This window comes from Microtus pennsylvanicus, chromosome 7 (genome assembly GCF_037038515.1).
Source record: "Microtus pennsylvanicus isolate mMicPen1 chromosome 7, mMicPen1.hap1, whole genome shotgun sequence".
NCBI classification, from domain to species: Eukaryota; Metazoa; Chordata; class Mammalia; order Rodentia; family Cricetidae; genus Microtus; species Microtus pennsylvanicus.
In genome coordinates this window covers 55,042,846-55,063,766 of record NC_134585.1, presented here as the reverse complement: position 1 = coordinate 55,063,766, position 20,921 = coordinate 55,042,846, and the positions used below count along the sequence as shown (strand labels likewise).

The 20,921-nt window shown below is 53.1% G+C and overlaps 1 protein-coding gene across 1 annotated transcript; it reads right to left on the bottom strand.

Moving 5' to 3' along the window:
• Positions 1-10,604: 10,604 nt before the first annotated feature.
• C7H6orf132 (chromosome 7 C6orf132 homolog) lies at positions 10,605-19,274 on the bottom strand. The gene is made up of 5 exons (XM_075979147.1): positions 19,221-19,274; positions 17,444-17,519; positions 15,929-16,033; positions 12,898-15,724; positions 10,605-12,442 (listed from the first exon to the last, which is right to left on the bottom strand). Exons 1-5 carry the CDS (start codon positions 19,272-19,274, stop codon positions 12,337-12,339), a joined length of 3,168 nt encoding a protein of 1,055 aa, XP_075835262.1. The 3' UTR covers positions 10,605-12,336.
• Positions 19,275-20,921: the final 1,647 nt, after the last annotated feature.

Here is a 20,921-nt window from a genome sequence, read left to right as displayed (position 1 = left end):
CTTTTTTAATTTTAAATATTCATCTATTTCATTTTATTTATGAGTATTTTGCTTATATGTGTGTATGGGTGTGTGTGCATGCTCACACATACACAGTACCCATAGAGGTCAGAAGAGGGCGTCAGATTCCCTAGAATTGGAGTTATAGATGGTTGGGAACATCACCATGTGGGGTGCTAGGAACTGAATCTGAGTCCTTTGTTACTGGGAATTGAACTCACAACCTCTGTGAAGAGCAACCAGTGCTCTTAACCTCTGAGCCATCTCCTGGAATCTGTAAGAGCAACAAGTGCTCCTAACTGTTGAGCCATCTCTCCAGCCCCCCTCCTGATTTGTTGTGTGTCCATTCAGTGACTAGCGCTGTGTCTGTCACTTGCTGCATGTGCTCGCGAAACAGGCCACCTGTTGTCTGATTTTGTGTCGATGCACACTCCCACTGAGTGTCTGCTTCCTTACCTTGCCATTGTCTTGAGACTTGTGGAAATTTACTGGTCTGATAGTAGAAGCCGTCTTACTGTGCTTCCATTTGAGTGGAGTCATGTGTTCCCTGTTTGTGACTGTCATAAATAAGTGTATGCTTATGCTACATGGGGACCTAATAACCGCAGCGTGTGGTGGCATCTGTGCCTGGCATCTCAGAGGAGGCTGCACAGTCCCTTTCTGTCTGGGGCTGGTGACAGTTGAGTGGGACTTCAGGTTGACTAAGTCAAAGGAAGGAAGGGAGGGAGGGAGGAAGGAAAGAAGGAAGGAAGGAAAAATGAAGAAAGAAGGAAGGAGGAAAGAGGAGGGAAAGACGGAAGGAAGGAAGGAAGGAAGGAAGGAAGGAAGGAAGGAAGGAAGGAAGGAAGGAAGGAAGGAAGGAAGGAAGGAGAAAAGAAATAAGGAAGGACAGAAGGAAGGAGAGCGGGAGGGAGGAGGGAAGGACGGATCTTCTAGGCAGAGAGGCGCCGACAATGTGAGTGAGTGGCGAGGATTGACTGTGGAGACAAGGCTGGACACAGACCCGAGCTTTGGGGGCCTCACCAGGGATTTGCATTTTGATCAGAAACCAGGATATACTTTTTGTATTTTCTGTCCTCAGTTGGAGGTGAGACGATGCCTTTGAACCGAGAACCCTCTGGCATCACCTCCTAAGTTTGAAGGTTACGGATGGTGGCCTGCACCTGGCCCAAGATGTTCTTTGTTATGTCTTCATTCTTGTTTTGTTTGTTTTTGTTTTGTTTTGAGACTACTTAGTCCTGGAACTCACTCTGTAGACCAGGCTGGTCTTGAACTCACAGAGATCCACCTGCTTCTGCCTTCCGAGTACTGGGATTAAAGGTGTGCGCCACCACCGCCTGGCTTATTCGACACTTCCATTCCTGCACCACCTCACCCCACCCCCATTAGTATTTTTTAGAGATCATTCCTGCTACAGAAAAACATCCTCTTTGGCTTTAGTGGCTGCAGAGTGTCTTAGCTGTTGTTTACATTGGGGATGTGTTCAGTAAGCAATGCCATGATGGCATGGTGTCATTTTACTAGTATATCTGGACCCAGCTTCCTAGAAGCAGAATTCTTATCCCAGAATATATGGAGCATGACTTTTATAGTCATCATCATTTATATGTGTGTGTATCTGTGTGAGTATGTGTGCCTGCGTGCATGCACATGCCTGTTGAGGGCAGAAGTGGGCGTCAGAGCCCTTGGAGCTGGAGTTCAGGCATTTGTGAACTGCTGGATTGTGGGTGCTGGGATCTGGACTCCCATCCTCAGGACTGAGCAGCAAGTAGTCCTAACTGCTGAGGTATCTCTCAGTCCAGTGCTGGTTTTCAGAGGGTGAATACTTGTGTCCTAACCCATTGCCAAGAGGGTGGTATTATAACACTTTAGAGAGGCGATGAGGTCACCAGATCCCAGCCTTCCTTCATGAGATTACCACTGTTACAGTAGAGGCCCCTGATGGGGCAGGGCTGCAGCTCAGTGGTGGAGCGCGTACTTACCTGGTATGTGCAAGTCCCTGGTTCTACCTCATGCACTCTCAAAAACAGAAAGTGGAACCTGTCCAGTCCCTTCTGCAGTACAAGGACAGAGCAGGCACCCGCTGTGAACCAGAAAGCAAGCCCTCACTGGACACCAGTCTGCCTGGATGTCGGGCTCCAAGCCTCAGAACCTGTAAGAATTCAGTTTTCCAGGTCCCTAAGTTTCAGTAGACGAGCTGTGTTCCAGCAACCTGAGCTGCTTGAGGCAGCGGCCTCTGCCAAATGCCCTTGCTAGCGTTGTAGCGCATTAGCCTCCCTCCAGGAGAAAACAGAGCCCGCTTTTCCCACACTGTAGCCAGAACCATGTGTTTTAATCTCCTGCCAATCTGATAAGCGAAAAACAGTATTTGAGAAGCGTTTCATTTTGTGCTTATTAAGCTAATGGCAGGAGCTTTCCCACAGAGCCATGTTTGGATGGCATCCCTAGCAGACAGCCCCGCTGAGGAGTGAGCCAGGATATTGTCTGAGCCTGGGGTTCTCGCCTTCCCGGGACTGCCTGGCAGCAGCTGCTCATTCTGGCCAGGATCTACCCTGGTGTCCACATGTATGAAACTAGCTGCTCCTGAAACCGAGTTCTCATGGACTGAGCTCCCCTCAGCTCCCCAGGGACAGCATGTGCCTCCTCCCCGATGGCTAAAGAGATCAAGCAAAGTGACTTTCCCTTCATTCCCTTCCTCGGGTCAGACACAATCTATCTTAATTTTAAAAAGTTTTATTTATTTTATGTGTATGGATATTTTGCTCGCATACATATATGTGCATCACATGTGTGCCTGGGGCCATGGAGCCCTGAACTGGAGTTCTAGACAGCCATGAGCTGCCATGTGGATGCTGGGAACGGAACCCAGGTCCCATAGAGGAGCAGCCAGTGCTCTTAACCACTGAGTCATTTCTCCAGCCCCTATTTAATTTTAAAAAGATTTATTTATTAATATTTTATGTGTACAGATGGCTTGCCTGCACATGCCTGTGCTTTGTGTGAAGCACTCACAGAATCCAGAAGAGGGTGTCAGAACCCCTGGAGCTGGAATTACAGACAGTTATGAGCTGCCGAGTGGGTGCTGGGTCCTCTACAAGAGCAGCCAGTGCTCTTAGCCAGGGAGTCTTCTCTCCAGCCCCTTGTGGGGCTGCTATCAGTAGTGTATTTATTACTCTGTGGGCTGTGTTCTTTAGACAGTTGGAGGACGGTGAGAACAAAATGAGGCTTCCACTCCTTCCAACTCCCTCTCATGGGGTGTTGGTTTTTGTTCTCCAAAACAAGGTCTCAAGACAGCCTTGGACAACTAGATAGCCTTGAGAGCTGGACTGATGACCTGTCTCTGACAGCCCAGTGCTTAGAAGGTAGAGGCTAGAAGAAGAACCTCAGCTGTCTCCAGACAACTGCAGCCAAACTGGCCTTGAGCTCCTCCTGCCTCCAGCTCCCCAGTGCTGGGGTCACAGGTGTGCAACACCGTGCCTAGTGACTAGAAAACACATTGTGGGCATGTTTCCTAGTTGGATTTGTGTAAATGAACTAGAAAGTAAGAAGCAAAATGCCCAAGAAAGGTAAAGCCTCAGAGATAATTCCTGTTTCTTTCTCTCTCTGTGTATGTATGTATGTCTCTATGTAGTATGTATATATACTACATGTATATATAATATATATGTATATATTATATATGCACATATAGTATTCTTTTGTGAATGTGAGTATGCACATGTGCTGGTGTGGGTTCCATTCCTGAGAGGTCAGAGGAGGATGGTCAGGGAAGGGCCTAAAGGCTTTCCTCCCTGTTCCCTTGAGAAAGAGAATTTTAATTTTTTAATTTTAATTTTTCAGTTTTTTGAGACAGGGTTTCACTGTAGCTTTGGAGCCTGTCCTGGAACTAGCTCTTGTAGACCAGGTTGGTCTCAAACTCACAGAGATCCGCCTGCCTCTGCCTCCCAAGTGCTGGGAGTGCGCTGCCACTGCCCGGCTAAGAATTTTAATTTTAATAGTCTCTCTTAAGACCTTTAATTCCAACACCCAAGAAGTCAAGGTTAAAGGATTTTTCAGTCTGCCAAGTTTGAGAACCCTGGGATGCATAGTGAGTCTAGGCCAGCCAGAGTTCTGTAGCAGAAGCCTGTGGCAGAACAGGTAAAGCAAACCAAGCACAGAGACGCACGGCAGAGCCGGAGCATGGACACGAGCACTTCCGTGTGGGAGTCGGGCTGGCTGGGGAGAAACAAACACATGCAGCTGTGTCGGGGGGCCTAGCTGCGAGGGGAAGAATAGATGGGGCCATGAGAATAGAGCATGAAGGAAGAGGTTAGTGCCTTTTCGTGGCTGGGACCCCGAGGCAGAAGCAGGGTTAGCCAGATGGGACTCAGTTCAGCTGTGCAGTTGTCAGACGTGAGATGACGCCAGACGGCCATGTGGAAATTCTGGAGCTCCGGGAAGAGCTCTGGAGTCATCAGGGTGTGAATGGGAGCTGCAAGGCCCCCTCTATTATCCATGGCTTAGTTTTGTGGGGACCCCAGGAGAGAAACCGCCTAGGTTACTCGAAGGGCTAAGGCTGAGGTTCTCTGTGACCACAGCTTGGGCTCAGGCACTGTTTTCTCAGCACGGTGGCCTGGCCTTTCCTGTCCTCCATTAACCCCCTAGACATATGACCATTGTGGTAACGGGGATCATTGACTGTGTATGTTTTTTACCTGGTAAGATGTGGTGTTCCGGGGTCCCCAGACACTAGCAGCTGTGCTGCATTAACATGGGATAACATTTCCTGGGGAAGCTAAGTGCAGTGATACACACCTACAACCCCAGCACTCTGGAAGCTATGACAGGAGAATTGCCTGTAGTGCAAGATCTTCCAGGCTTGCCGCTGCACACCATTAGTTCCCGCATGAGGGAGATAGAGTTTAGTGAGACCGTGTCTTAAAACACACCAACAGTTTCCTGGGCTATATAGCAAGGTCCAGCCTCAAGAAAAGAAACTAGGGCCACAGCTGGAGAGATGACTTACTGGCTGTTCTTCCAGAGGACCAAGTTTGCTTGGTGGCCCCAAACCATTCCTAATTCTAGTTCCAGGAGATCAGATGCCCTCTTCTGGTTAGCTCAGGTACTGCATGCACATGGCACACATACATGCAGGCAAAACACTCAAACATAAAATATATCTTTTTTAAAAAAATTAAAAAGTGGGGGGTTGAGAATATAATTCTGTTGGTAAAGCACTTCCTTAGCATGAACAAGGGCCTGGGTTCCATCCCCAGCACTGACTAAGCCAGGTGTGTGGTATCACAGATGTCTAATCCCAGCACTTGGGAGATGGAGGCAGAAAATCAAGACCATCTTCAGCTACATAGATAGTTCTGGACTAGCCTTGGTTACATGAAATCCTGTCTCAAAGTAACCTCCCCACACACAACAAGGCTACTGTCAAAATCTAGGCTAGGAAAGCTGGGCAATGGTGACACACACCTTTAAATCCCAGCACTCAGGAGGCAGAGGCAGGTGGATCTCTGTGAGTTTGAGGCCAACCTCATCTACAAGACTAGTTCCAGGACAGGCTCCAAAGTTACAGAGAAGCCCTGTCTCAAAAAAAAAAAAGCAGGGTATCTTGATAATGGTTTGAATGAGCCGCGTTTCCCACAGGTCCCCAGTTGAGGAGAGTGTTTGGGGGGAAGGTACGGAACCATGCGGAGGTGCAGCCTTGCTGGAGGAAGTATGTCCCTGGAGTAGGCTTTGGGAGCTTATGGCATCAGGCCGATTCTAGTTCACTGTCTCTTTTGTATGGATGTGATGTGGTCTCTCAGTTTCTTGCCACCTGCTACCCTGCCTCCCTGAACCTGTCATTATGGATTCTCCTAGAATTCTCCTAGAATTTTCAGTCAAATAAAGCCGTCTCTCCAAGTTGCTTTTGGTCATAGTGTTCTTGCTCCTTGGAGTCCTTGTCACACAGAGATGGCCTTGGCCTGGAGAGAGCCCCTGACCCTTCTCTCTTGGGTGTGTATAGTTACAGAGGAGCTGGAAAGAAGGGAGGACCCGTGGCCAAGGAAAGCGGGCCTTTAGAGCTCCGCCATGCCGGCCGCCTGAAGCTGTATGCCCCCTGAGCCCAGCTGCAGTAAAAGGTAATCTTCAGGATCGTGAAAGAAGCTGCTTGTTTGTCTCGGTCCCCATCAGGCATCCCTGAGCACCAAAGTGTGCTTCTAAGTATTTTCACACTGGTACTCCCTCAGGGTAGGACCACAATGAGCCAGGCTGCAAGACAAAGTCTCATTGTATAGCTCTGGCTGGCCTATAACTCTTGCTATGTAGACCATGCTGGTAAAATTTCTTTGTGTGTGTTGCATGCACCACAACACCTGTAGAGTCAGGAGACAGCCTGAAGGACTCTGATCTCCATCCACCATGTGTGTGCCAAGGATGAAGCTTAAGTCATCAGGTTTGGTGGCAAGCAGCTTTTCCCTCTGAGCCATCTCTCTAGCTAGGAGCAGAAGGTTCCTAATCCTCAGTGCACTGACACCTGGGGCTCTATTCTGGGGACCAGCCCTGGGACCTTGGCTTCCTAGCATTCCTGGCCTTCCCTACTGATGGCTGGTGGGCTTCTTCACAATCATCAGCGAAACTGTCTCCAGACAGTTGCCACTGTCCTGTTGGGGACCAAACCCCCAAGACAAGGGTATTGAACTTAAATCTAACACCAGGACTGTGTGTGCGTCCAGGTGCCAAGAAGAAAGTGCTAGAAAAGACGTGTGAGCAGCAGAGGCTCCCCAGGCTAGAACACATCTTCACTGCCGAAAGCTGTGTGATTTCTCTGAATGTTCCAGGAGAGGGTTTCCAAACCTGCAAGGCCCGGAGCTTGACTATTCACACAGGAATCCTGGCTCTGCCCCACAGCTCTGACCTAGGGACAGGTTTCTTCACCGTTTCATGATGGAGGTGCTGTGTCCTGGGGTTGTCAGGAGCACCCCATGTAAGAACATGGGCGAGGCACTTATACCAGTGCCTGGATCTGAACCAGCGGCTGTGAGAGCAGCCCTCTGGAGGCTGAGGCTGCTGTGTAGTCTTTTGGAAGTGCCCTAGGGTTGTCAGGGGAGGGGGAAGGGTGGGCAGAGGGACTGCCTGTGCTCTAAATGAATCCCCCCCCAGCTGCCACGACCCTCCAGGACTGCTCTGACTGAGCAAAGGACTGTCAGCAATTGTGGGAGGGGCATGGCCTTGGGCAACAGCACTCTAAGGACAGTTCCTTGGGGAAGACTAAAAAGAGATCAGTGGGGCCCTTCTAGCATCGGGAGTTTGAGGGCTTCTGGCTGGGAATGTAGTTCTGGGGTAGAGCACTTGCCTGCTCCAAATACGCATGGCCCTGGCTTCCATCCCGCATACACGAAGTGCGTGTGTTGGGGGGGGGGGCTTGCCAAAGGGACAGTACAGAGCGAGCTGATGCCCATGTGAGACTAGATGTGGAATCAAAATGCCTCTGAACAGTGTGGATTCCAGGGAATTGCTCTTGGTCTAACAGTGGCCCTGCTCCTGGCTGTTCCCAAATTATCTCTCCCTTTACCCTTCTTTTCATTCCTTTTTTTTTTTTTTAGACAGGGTTTCTCTGTAGCTTTGGAGCCTGTCCCTGGAACCAGGCTGGCTCGAACTCAGAGATCTGCCTGCCTTACAAGTGCTGGGACTAAAGGCATGTGCCACTACTGCCCAGCTCCCTCTTCCTTCTTGGAACAAGAATCTGGACAGGTACAGGCACACCCACATCCACCATGCTGCCACGGGTACAGAGGGCAGAAAGGAGGGAGTTCCCACCTCTCCAGCTGTGTGGCCTGGGAAGGTCATTTGTACTGTGGGAACTGTAGTTTCCTCTGAGAGGGCTGAGATGTGTGCCTCTCAGATGTGTACCTGGGAACCTGTTAGAAATTAGCCCCAGAAGCTTATTTTCACAAGTCCCCTACTGCATCCCATACCCAGGGCAAACCAGGTCAACAGGCAGCTGTGAGCACAGCGCCACCTGCTGGCTGATGCGAGCTGCATGTACGTACTCACAGGGTGCAGGGAGGACACCAGAGCAAACTGCAGGGGGCTGCACTCTCCTGCCTTCTGCCGGGGAAATCAGGTGAGAGCGAATGTCAGAAGCAGCATTAAATGTCCAAGAGATGTCACCAATGTACAACAGCAGAATGCTTGCGCCGGTCACGACAAGTGTCTTTGTCAGGTGTTGGAATGTGACAGGCATGCAAATAGTGGCCCTTCTCCTGCACAGTTCCAGTCCCAAGGCTACCACGGGTCCCTGCCCCACACTCTTCTCTCACCTTCCTGGCTAAGAGCAACCAAAGAGGTCCCAAAGCAAGTCTGCTGCACCTGGAAGGAGGTACAGGATGAGGCCCAGCTCTCAGTGGCCACCCATCCAGACAGCTGACTAATGATGGGCACCAGCTGTAGAGCTGTAGAGATGAAAGGGGGCATAGATGCGAGGGTAGGTGGGTGGAGCTGGCAGGTCAGGACAGGACCGCTTGGCAGCGCAGCCCTCACCTTTTGGGTCCAAAAAGACCTCTGTCCCACTGGCTTTAGTCCCCAGCACTGCAGAAATGTAGACAATAAATGAAACAGCTGGGCATTTGACACCAAGCAGCGGAAGGTGGAGGCAGGAGGATAGGGAGTTCAAGGCTGGCCTTTGCAATGTAGCAAGTTCATGTCTAGCCTGGGCTACAAGAAACCCTGTCTGGGAAAAAAAAAGCACGACGGGTTGTTGGGGGGAACCAGATATGGAGTCTTTATCCGCCACTGAGGGAGGCTTGCTTTCTTGAGTCTGTCTCAGAGAAAGCTAAGCTTGACCCTAAGGGATGGCAGACCTGGGCTCCAAATACAGGCATCCTTAAAACTTGCCCTTGCTGCTTTAGACCAGGCTGGGTCACACAGAGAGGCTTCTGCAGCTAAGGTGTGGCCAAGCAGACCTAGGCACACAAGCGTCAACCTCAGCCGCCCACAATTGCAGAGTGGCTTTCCCGGCTCTCCTCCCCCGCCCTGCAGTGTTGGGTGAACGGAGGGTGTAGAGTGGGGAGCTGTACGTACAGAGGAAAGGCTGAGCCAGAGGGAGAGGCTGGAAGGAAGGCAGCTGTGATGAAACACAGAGTGAGTCAGGCTGGCTATTTGGAGCGACTTGATTCCTGCGTTGGAGGCCTGGTTTCCTCATCAATGAAATGCAAACACGGCTTACACACCCGCGGATGCTAGGACCGTAGTGAGCAACTAGAGAAGGAGCGGACTTTCCCAGCCGTCAGGGTTATGTTAGTGTTGGTGGCTATGGCTGCCACATCGGGGGTTTTCAGCCAATGGTAATATAAGAGCGCTACAGTTTGCATGGACCCCAGTGTTTTATGTACTGACAGCACTACATGGACCAATGGTAATATAAGAGCGCTACAGTTTGCATGGACCCCAGTGTTTTATGTACTGACAGCACTACATGGACCAATGGTAATATAAGAGCGCTACAGTTTGCATGGACCCCAGTGTTTTATGTACTGACAGCACTACATGGACCAATGGTAATATAAGAGCGCTACAGTTTGCATGGACCCCAGTGTTTTATGTACTGACAGCACTACATGGACCAATGGTAATATAAGAGCGCTACAGTTTGCATGGACCCCAGTGTTTTATGTACTGACAGCACTACATGGACCAATGGTAATATAAGAGCGCTACAGTTTGCATGGACCCCAGTGTTTTATGTACTGACAGCACTACATGGACCAATGATAATATAAGAGCGCTACAGTTTGCATGGACCCGTGTTTTAGGTACTCTGACAGCACTACATGAAGCTATATCCCTAAATGCCTTTTTATATGATGTGGGCTTATGTATCCCAGGATGACCTTGGACTCATAGTGATCCTCCTATCTCAATTTCCTGACTTGCTAGAGATAGAAACCAATGCACTCTACCACTAAAACCACATCTCCAGGCCCATATGTATACACACACATGTGTATATACACACACACACATATTTTTTTTCTGAGATAGAGTCTCACTGTGTAGCCTTTGCTGGTCTTGAATAGAGATCTTCCTGCCTCTGCCTCCCAGGTGCTGGGTTGACCCCACCCTGGCCAACCTTTTGTTTGTGTTTTATTCTGTGCTCAAGAGCAGGGAGGAACATGTCGAGTCATAGGACAACTTGCCGGGTCAGTTCTCACCTTCTACCACGAGGCTCTCAGGGATCATACTCAGGTTTTCAGACCAGAAAGCAACTTGCTTCACCCACCGAGGCATCTCACCAACCCTTTAAAAAAAACTCCATGTTTTTGTGTGTTCCTTTGTCTGTATGTGTGTGACATCTGTAGGACAGCCTCTGGTGTAACCCTTAGGAAGGTTGTCCACCTCGAGACAGGTTCTCTCATTGACCTGGGGCTTAAACATTAGGCCTAGGCTGTCTGCCTAGAGTCCCAGAGACCCCCGTCTTAGTGCCAGGACTACAAGCAGGCACCAAGCACAGTGGTTTAGTGTGGGCTCTGGGACCAGGTTTTAAGCAAGGCCTTCATGGGCTGAGCCATCCCCTCCACCTAGGACTGAACTCAGGTCCTTATGCTGGCAAGGCAGGCATTTTATTTATTTATTCATTTATTTATTTATTTATGTCTTTCGAGGCAGGGTTTCTCTATGTAACAACAGTCCTAGCTGTCCTGTAACTCAGAGATCCACCTGCCTCTGCCCCCCGAGTGCTAGGACTAACGGCATGCACCACCACTGCCCAGCTGTCTCACCTCTTCTAAACTGTATTTTTACTTCTGTTCACAAATCCTTGTATTTTTTGTCTTAGAGGTGAGATCTCATGTAGTCCAGCTGGCCTTAAACTGTCTTTCTCCTGCCTGCACTTCCTCAGTGCTGGAATTGGAGGTTTGTACCACAGTGCCAGGTTTTAAACTGGCCCAGGATCTGAACCGTGGCTGCCTCCATTCCTCGCGGCGGCTTGAGGTAGGATTACCGCCGGGCCCAGAAGAAGAAACAGACTCAGAAAATCAAACTTGTTAAGGACAGTTTATCTGGCTTTACCCCTCGGCCCGGAGCCCTGTACTTGGCACCATCCAGCTGAGTTCTCCAGAGCCCCATGATGCCTGGGGAGCTCCAAGTCACCAATCACCAGCTGCAGAGCAGGGGCCAGTCCAAACTGGCTGTTCATTTCCCATGCCAAGTGAGACCAAGCCCTTCCTCACCCACCCCAGGACACTCCATAGCACTGCTTAGGGAAGCAGTCAGAGGCCAGTGCTGTGTTGATGAGCTTGGCTTCATGAATACAGGGAGTCCCTCACCCTGCTTGAACCAGCTGGGTGCCATCCACCTAGTACTTCAGCTAGTGCCACAGATCACAAAGGTCCAAGAGCTCCTCCCACAGGGGGCTGCTCCCCCACAGGGGGCTTCCTCTTGTCTTTCTTCTGTTCTTGTGAGGTGGGCCATTCCTCTGCCCTTCCTTTCTTACCTGCCTTGACCTGTTCACAGGAATCCAGCCAGTCCCCACCTGAAGAACTAACTACTGTTCCTCATGTATTTGACATAACCCAAGACATATACTAGAATATATCCCAATTCCCTGCCCAGGCAGAGGACAGATGGTGACTATCCTGACAGGTTGCTCCTGCTCTGAACTGGCCTTAGCACACTACCCTTGATTGTCCAAGACCTGTCTCCATGTTGGCAGCACACTTCTGGACCTTGTGACTCCTTGGGTCTACCCCCCATCAGGACTTCTTGGGCCTGGATGGAAAAGCAAGCCTACCCCCCATCCCAAGCTCTCTCATGGGTAAGTGCCATGGCCAAGGAGCAAGGATCCCACCCTCGACCTAACCAGTGCATAGGCTTCTGTACTGTGCAAGCAGTCTTGATGGCATCTCCAAGTGCAGAGGAGACCACCTGCTACATGTTCGGGGGTACAGGCACAGTGTGAGGCTCTGACATACAAATGTCACCCCCATGGGTTTCAATTCAGACTTGGGGCCCAGCCCTTCTTTTAGAACCTGCGTGTAAACTGGTTTCAATAAACCTTGGTAAAGCAGACAGTACCAGATAGCAGAGACAAGGCGCAGGCCCAGAAAGCTCCTCCTTCCCCCTCCCACCCCCATCTGCCCATAGTACATAGCCAAGCCGTCCCTTGGTGCTTTCGAGACAGACATGTTTCCATCTTCCACAGACCTCTGCCACTCACACACCGCCTGTCTGTCTGTTCTGTCTTTGAGAACAAAGGCTCTCAGTGGTGTCTGTGCTGGGACCTATAATACCCAGAGTGACCTCCCACCCCCCACACAACAGCTGCCCCAATCCAACCCCTTAGAAGTCAGCAAAGTGAACCACAGCTCAGGAGGCAGCTTTCCGATGGGTTCCAGAGTAGGCGTAGGAGATGGGATGGCGTGTCCCTGGCCTCACCGTGAACGTATTGATGGGGCTTCCATAGTGGGGAGACCTGGAGGGAGTGTAAAGGGGGAGTGGTGAAGGTTCGCATGGACCCCTTCTACCCACCTCCCCAAGAACAGAACATTTTAAACTGTGATGTGATGAACTTCTGAACTCCAGGGTGGGACCAAGCGCATCAGACAAGCCCTTCTGACCGCAGAACACCCCTGGTACCCTCTGCTCACTCAGACTCCTTTACTCCCTGCCTCCATCCGGATCCATCTTTCCTCCTGAGTCCACTAGGTCTCCCTTTCTTCTACACTGATTTGAAGCCCTGAACCTCCAGAGGGCGAGAGGGGAGTGAAGAGATGTATTGGGAAGAAAGGAGCCAGCCAACAGCACCCTCTCCATGTATCTGAGCCTTTCTCCCTTCTCTCTTAGTTGCAAGCTAGGGACGTGGCCTTGGCATTACCTCTGTTCACGCATCCCTGGTCACAAACCCCCGGAGATCCTTCCCCAGCTCACCTGCTACCTTTGGCAGGGATGAAGCCATAGTCCCCAGCTTTGCCGCCACTACCACCGCCGCCCCCGCCGGGCGTCTTGTACTTGGCCTCGGCTGAACCGCGGGCGCCCTCCAGCGACAGCCTCCGTGCGTGCAGGCCTCCGGGGGCCACGCGGCCCCCCGAGTTGACCCGTCGCATCTCAGGACCTCCCGGCTGCGGTCCGAAGCAGTTAGGGGAGCTCATGCTGCGGCCAGTGGCGCCGCGGGGAGTCCCGGGGTTGCGGTGGGGCTCCCCGACGTACAGGCGCTTCTTGATGAGCGAGCGTCCGCTGCCGGAGAAGCGATCCAGGCCCCCGAGCCCGGAGTATTGAGTGCCGGCAAAGCGCGAGGAGCCGCGAGCCGGATTGGCCCCAGACCCCAAGTCCAGGGGCTGCCCCAAGTCCGAGTAGTTGTTCCTGGGTGGGGACCCGCGACGGTCCTGATGCTGCAGCCCAGCGTGGGGTTCAGGGTCATTGCTAAACTCTGGCGGTGGCGGAATAATATCAAAGCTGAACTCCTCTTCTTCCTCTTCCTTCTTGTAGGAAGGAGAGGGCGGAGAAGAGAAGGATTTGGGAAGGGCGCGGCCCTGGGATAAGCTTGAGGGAGCGTGTCTTTCCCGGGTCACAGCGGCGTGGGACTCGGCCTTGGTCCATCCATGCCTATGGGTTGGCTCTGGGCCCTGTGTGTCTCGTCCCTGCTGGGGCTTCCACTGACTGGCTCCAGCGGGCCGTGCTGAGGTCAGGTGGGAGCCCTCTGTCTCACTGGGTACCTTAGGGACCACAAGGAAGGAGTTGGGCCGACTACCTCTGTAAAAGATGGTATCAGAGCTGGCCTCCGTTTGGTTGCCATGGTCACGGAGACTTCCTGGCAGAGAGGACCTTCCCGGTCCCATCGCAGTCCCTGCAGTGCCCCCAGGCCTGTTCTTCTGTGCCCTCTGCCTGGCTGCGAGGAGCAGGGCCATTGGGGAGCCCCGCTCCACCACCTCCCCAGTCACCGGGTGTCTGAGGAGTTGGTCAGCAGGCTGGACTGGGGCAAAAGGTTTGGCTGGATGGTTTTCAGGCTCCTTTTCGTCCGCCAGTCCCCCTGAGTCTGTGGCCTCCCCTTTGGCCCGAGTGGGAATCACCACAGCAACCCCTCGGCTGTGGCTGTTCTGGCTGCGGTGGGATCTGTACAGAAACGGTACCTCCTCTCCTCCAGTGGACATCTTCGGTGGGAGGGCAGGAGGGGAGCGGGCTCCGTTTGTGGGCAGTTGGGTGGCCGCTGCATTTGCTTGAGGTTCTGGCTTTTCTCTGTGTCTCACTGGGACAAGGTCTTTCTCCGCCACCTGCTGAGATGATGGGATGGACAACCCAGGTGTATCCTTGGGTGCTGTGGCCTGCCCAGGTGTGTCCTTGGGCGAGGTGGCCTGCTCAGGTGTAGGCTTGAGTGGTAAGGCTGGCCCAGGTGTGGCCTTAGGAAGTATGGCCTGCCCAGGCGTGGGCTTGAATGGTGTGGCTGACCCAGGTGTGGCCTTGGGTGGTGTGGCCGGCATAGCAGTGGCAGACTGCTGGGGTGGATTCCTGGTGACAGGCTTATGGAATCTGCCATGATCAGTCCCGTTTTCAAAAGTTCTTCTCCCTTCCAGCCGGGGTTTGGGAGGCAGGGATGCTATGCTAGGCTTGGCTTCTTTCTCCGCTGAGGAGGAAAACCGAGCCTCTAGCTCATTGCGGATCTGCTTGACACTGGGGGCTGGAGTATCCTGGGGGATGTAGTCCACAGGGGGTAGGGTCAGGCTGCTGGTGGCTTCTCTCTCTGGCAGGCTGTTGCTGGAGTTACTCTTCTCAGGACCACAGGGGTCTGTCTTCTCAGGCAGGCTTGGAGGAGCCTCCTCTGCCAGGCTAGGGTCCTTCTTGCTCTCGCTGTCCTTCAAGGCCACCTTAGGGACTGGCCTGTGGCTGAGTGACCGATCCTCTTTCCTGGTCCCACAGAGATAGGCTGCCAGCTCACTTCGAAGCTTTTCCATCTGCCGGGGGTCCCTCCAGTCAACGGGTTCTGACGAGGCTGTGTCCTCCGGAGTGGGGGGGTTGGGTTTGGGGTTGAGAGTAGGTGAGCTGGATTTTGGGGTCTTCATAAATCCAGAAGATGGAGGGACTGCCTGCTCAGGTGGAGGCAAGGGAGGAGCAGCTGGGGGCAGGGAAGGTGCTTGTGGAGGGAGTGGGGGAGCAGGTGGGGGCAAGGGAAGAGCAGCTGGGGGCAGGGAGGGTGCTGGTGGAGGGAGTGGGGGAGCAGGTGGAGGCAAAGGAGGAGCTGGGGGTGGAACTCCAGCTTGTCCGTTTGTCTGGGGTTCAGGCTGCCCGAGCCTTGGGTTGCCTGGTGTCTCAAGCCTGGGCTCTGGCGTGTGCTCTGGCTCTGGGGCCCTGTCAGGGTAAACCTGAGATGCAGGGCGGACACTGAAGCTGGAGGGCGGCGGGAGGTGGGTAGAGGCCTTCAGACTGGCTTCCTCCTCAGGGGAAGCCCCTGGCACTTCCTGAACCGGGATAGATGAGGTCCTGACTGGAGTTGGGGGAGGCACCTTGAATGACCTGGGGAAGGTGAGGTGGGATTCGGGGCTAGGCCCCTTTAGTGCAGCAGGGCTCTTGGGGGGGCTGGTTCTGGGGTCTTCTGGCTGCCTGCCATTGAGTGCTACTTCGGATTTCCACTTGATAATACCCCCAGTGGGGAAGAGACACGGTCCAGTTGTATGAGGAGAGACTGGAGTTGGGGGTCCTGGGGCTGGCAAAGAAGGTGGAGGGGGGTTTAGAAAAGCTGATGGCGGGGCAGGGGGGATGAAGTCTGGAGGGGTCGGTGTTGATGGCGGGGAGAGGGCAGAGGAGGGAGATAAGGTGTCCAGTACCGGGGGTGGAGGTGGGGCTGTGCTGGGTGGGGGCGGGGGTTCCACCAGCAGGGGAGGAGGAGGGGGAGGGACAGCAGGAGGCGGTGGTGGAGGGGACTCCCCTGGAGGCTGTGAAGTTTCCTGGGGTGGCCCTGGAGCTGGGCCTGGGGGAGGTGGCGGGATGGAAGAGTCCAGTTCATAGTGTGCGGGCCTCAGGTCGCCCACAGAGCTGTAGAGTCGGAGGTTGCCATTGACGAGTGAGCTGGTACCTGGGAGAAAGAAGGCAGAGATGTGGGGTGGAGCCACCTCCGTCCCCCTCCCTCCCTCTCTTAACAAGGCTTTCCTTTTCTCGGTCTCTTTCTTTAGTGTGTGTGTGTGTGTGTGTGGTGGGGGGGGGGGGGGTTTACCATGGCATGGCTGAGGCAGTCTGAGGACAGCTATGGGAGTAAGTTCTCTCCTCCCACCATGTGATTTCTGGAGACTAAACTTGGCTCAGCTCTGGTTGGTCACCTGCTGAGCCATCTTTCCAACCCAAAGCCAATCTCTGTGCCTGGCACAGTTGGTCAAAAGAAACACTAGTTCTTCAACCCTTTTCATCCTAAACCTGACTGAGGAAGCAGCAATGCCACCTGTGTCCTGAGCTGTCCTAAGAGCCGTCAGTCCCCTTCTTACTGTAAAGGGTGACCCCCACTCCATTTGTCACATGGTCTAGGACCTCTGCAGCAGGCTCTGGCCTGTGACAGTGCAAAGGAAGGAAGGTACCCTGGGCAATGTGGCTGCAGAGACAGACACCTGGACGGCAGCCACATTCCTCTCCTCCTGGGCCCTAGCCTTCTCCACACGTATTTTCCCTTTCACCACCTCAAAATAGGAGAGAGCCGCAAGCTTGGAGAAGGGCTCCTGGGAAGGCTCCCCTAGACCTGGAGCTCCTGGGGTCCCGACAGCAATAAACAAGACAGACGCTACTCACTGGAGTTTATTCTTGTTTGTTCCAGGGATCAAACCCAGGGCCCTGTTCATGCTAGGTGATGTTATCCTCTGGCCTCCACCCATGCTTCCTTGCTATATGCTCAACCCCTGAAGTTTATTCATTAAGGGGTCAACCAGACAGACAACCAACACCATACATTAGTAAATCATTACCACGGTGAAGGTAGTAATAAAATCAGGAGGGGAGGGGTACCGAGGGGTGCCATCTTATTAGGAAGGCCCCACTGAGAAGGTGATCTCGGAGGAGAGAGATGGTAGGAGGGGGCTGAGATGCAGACCCTGGGGTGAGAACTGCCTAGGCAGATTAAGGAAACCCCACGCGGGCAGAGGTGGGAAGAGGGGGAGGGAAACTATGCGAGAGATCTCAGCAGTCCTCCATACCCTTTGCTCTGAGTGACGTGGGATGTCACTGGCCAGGTGTGAATGGATACCTTAACACGAAGTGGCTTACATCCATCCATGTCTGACCTCAGAGGTCTTGCTGCTGCCTTCTGTCCTGTTGTGACCTGGTCCCGCCCCTTCCCCACGTCCTCCAATGAGCCTTAGCCAACCTTGGCTCTCCACACCTCCCAGCTCCACTGTGAAGATCTCCCACCACCCACCCGGGGCTCTGACTTTGCCTCCAGCTGGGGAGATGGAGCAGGTGGAGGGAGAAAGATGAAGAAACCACAAGATCAGAGTTCTCTTACCTCCCACTTCTTTGTCTGCAAAGTCTTCTGGGACAGAAGGGGTGGGCACAGCCAGCCCATGGTTCTCCTGGGCATTCTGAAAGAGATCCAAGAGAGGTCAGGGGGCAGAGAGAGAGAGATGGAAGACCAGCCAGATCTCCGATCCCGGCTGCGAGTCTGTTGACTTGCTGAAGATGGTGGTCACTTTACAACTTTGTAAGTGGATGAAAACAGAGTGGGTTCACTCATCTTAGAGTGTGCAGTGCCCACAGGAGAAGAGGCCAGGCTAGAGAGAGTCACACACAGTTGGGAATGACCATGTGGGTGCTGGGACTGAACCTGGGTCCCCTGCAAGAGCAGCAAGTGCTCTTAACCGATGAGTCATCTCTCCAGCACTAAGTGTGAATTTTAAAAGATGGGTTTGGTCCAGGGATATACTCAATTGGTAGAGTGTTTGCCTAGAATACATAAAGCCCCGAGTTCAAGCCCTGGCACTGCAAAAACCGGGCGTGGGGGCATGCCTGTCATCTCAGTACACAGGGTAGGTAGTTCAAGGACAGCCTCAGTTCTATAGTGAGAATGGGACTGTCATCTCAGTACACAGGGTAAGTAGTTCAAGGACAGTCTCAGTTCTATAGTGAGTTTGAAGCCAGCTTGAGAGACATGGACTGTCAAAAAAAAAAAGCCAAGTATCTGGTTGTCTGTCAGCTAGAAATGCAAGCTTAGGGGCTGCCAGTCAAACCGTTCATTTCTCTGTGCACGTACGAGAACAACCACAAAAGAGCGTAAGTGTTAGTTGTGTAGTTACAGACCAGATTTGCAAATACAGCGTCAGCAGCGCTGAGAATCAACTACACTTGAATGAAAATCCCAATAGCAAACCAAGGAGCCAGGCAAGGCTCGAGCCTTTATTTCCAGCTCAAGGTCATCCAGGTCAACAGAGTGGCTCCTGGCTACAGTAAGACCCTGTCAGCTGGGGAGTCGGCTCAGAGGGTAACAGTGCTTGCTGCCAAGGCTGAGCTCGGTCCTGGGGACCCAGAAGGGACAGAGAGAACCAGCTCCTGTCCCCAAACCTAAGAACCCTGCAGCGACTCCTTCTGGCTACCCAGTGGCCAGAGGCTAACACCACATCCTGACCTCGTGTTTACTCTGAGCTATCATCAGGAATTTACAGAAAAATAAGTAAGTGATGAAGCAGGGCTTTCAGGCAGTGTGGGCGCCTCTCTTCTCCGGAGGTAACAGAGCAGACGGCGTTTACACAGCTGTGGCTCTCCCCAAACACACATTTCCATAGATCAACAAAGCGCGCACCTGCTGCTCTGAATACCCCTAAGGCACAGCGTGGAGCTTTTGATGGGTCTGGGGCCTGGTCTGGGCCACAAGCCCGCCCTCCTTTCCCACACCACCTCCTTCCTTCCCGTTCCCCCCTCCTAACTGCAGTCTGTGTTCCTCCTGGGGCTGGAACTTCCTAGCCCTATCTCTCCCACCATCCCTCCTTTTCTGAGCAAAGACAACCTTGAACTTCTAATTTCCCTGCCTCACCTTCCCAGTACTGGGATTCCAGTTGTCACCAGCACTCCTGGCTCGTTGTGGTGCTGAGAATCAAATCTAGGGCTTTGTACATCCTAGATTAGCCCGCTACCGACTGAGCCACACTCCCAGCGCCACCTCCTCTCTAATAAGAATGCTCCTGTGAACATGCCATCTCAGTCACCACTCGATGAGAAGATATCCCCTGTATTTACTACATGAGGAAATGACACTCAGAAGCACTGGAGAAATAACTGAAAGCATGCACCTGGGCCCGTGGAGCCCATGCGGGCACTACCACACCCGGGCCCGTGGAGCCCATGCGGGCACTACCACGCCCAGGTCCGTGGAGCCCATGCGGGCACTACCACGCCCAGGTCCGTGGAGCCCATGTGGGCACTACCACGCCCGGGTCCGTGGAGCCCATGCGGGCACTACCACGCCCAGGTCCGTGGAGCCCATGTGGGCACTACCATGCCCGGGTCCGTGGAGCCCATGCGGGCACTACCACACCCGGGCCCGTGGAGCCCATGCGGGCACTACCACACCCTGGCCCGTGGAGCCCATGTGGGCATCCTGCCCCTCCACAGCCGCTCCTCTGAGGACTAGCTGCGCTGTCTGTTGTAAACGGGCAAGAGTTGTGAGCACTGGCTTTGGAGCATGAGGCCTAGATGTGACCAATCCTGCTACCCAGCCACAGGACTGTGTCTGCTATTTCTGCCTGTGAAAGTTCTAAAACCAGAATGTACCCATGCGCCCATCCAAGGAGGCCATGAAGAATCAATGAAGCAATGTCCAGAAAGCACTGGGCTCATGGCATAGGATGGAAGGAAGGGGCCACCCGCTGCCCGCGCCAGGTCCTACTGCTGGCCTGCTGCTGTCCTAAACCACCCAAGCAAGGCTGTCTGCCCTCCCTCTCCTCCACCTCCACTGCATAAGGCACGTGCCGCTGGTTTGCTTTCTCCAGAATTCTTACTTTTGTGTGTTGCATGTGCCTGAGTGCATATATATGTACCGTGTGTGTGTGTGTGTGTGTGTGTATGCACACGCACGCGCGCATACAAACCAAGCTGTCCCCAGATCCGCAAGCCCATTTTCCCCTCTCATATCTCATGGTTTCAGTCCTTAGCAGCTGCTTCCAACGCTCTCAAGAGGAGGCAAATTCAAGCTCATTTGAATCTCAGCCTCAGAAAAATAGTTTCCTCTTTTGCTTATGGGACCCAGCCGGCTGCAGCCTACAGACAGGCCTGGATGGGGACCAGCTCCGTGTGGACAGTGGAGGCGTACATTGTATCACCCTCGGGGTTGCCCAATTCTCACCGTCCTCTCGAGAGTCTGGGAACTGAGGCAAAGTCTCACGAAGAGGGTTTGGGGATGGGGAGGTGGTCTGCGGGCAAGTGCTTGCTGTGTGAGCGCAAGGCCTGAGTTCCAACACTCTAGAACCCGCATAGAGCTGGAAGCAGTAGTGAGTGCCGACATGTAATGCCAGCACTCTGATGGCCAGATGAAAGGCAGATGGAGGAAACCCCTGGAAACGGAAGTGTGCAGGTGAGCTAAGCCAGCACAAGAGCAACAAGAGACCCTGTCTCAAACAGGATAGAAGGGGAGGAGCAACACCCCAGGTGTTCTTTGACACCCCCCCCCCTCTCTCTCTCTCTCTATATATATATATATATATGCTATATATGCTTTGGTGTGCGCACACACACACACACACACACGCAGGCACGCACACACAGATAAAACAGAGAAGGGCTTGGAGGTGCATTTGCAGGCCACGTGTGGTCCTGGAGTAGGGAAGGGGCGTGTCATGAAGAGCACGCAGGGACAGTTGATAGTTGCTGGCTGTAAACAGTTTACCAGATAACAGTTACAGTCACCAACACTACCTTCCGGGGTGTTGCTAGATGCTGTCTCCTTGGGCAATACGCCAGGAGGACTTGGGGTAAAAGGACGCCATTTCTCAGCC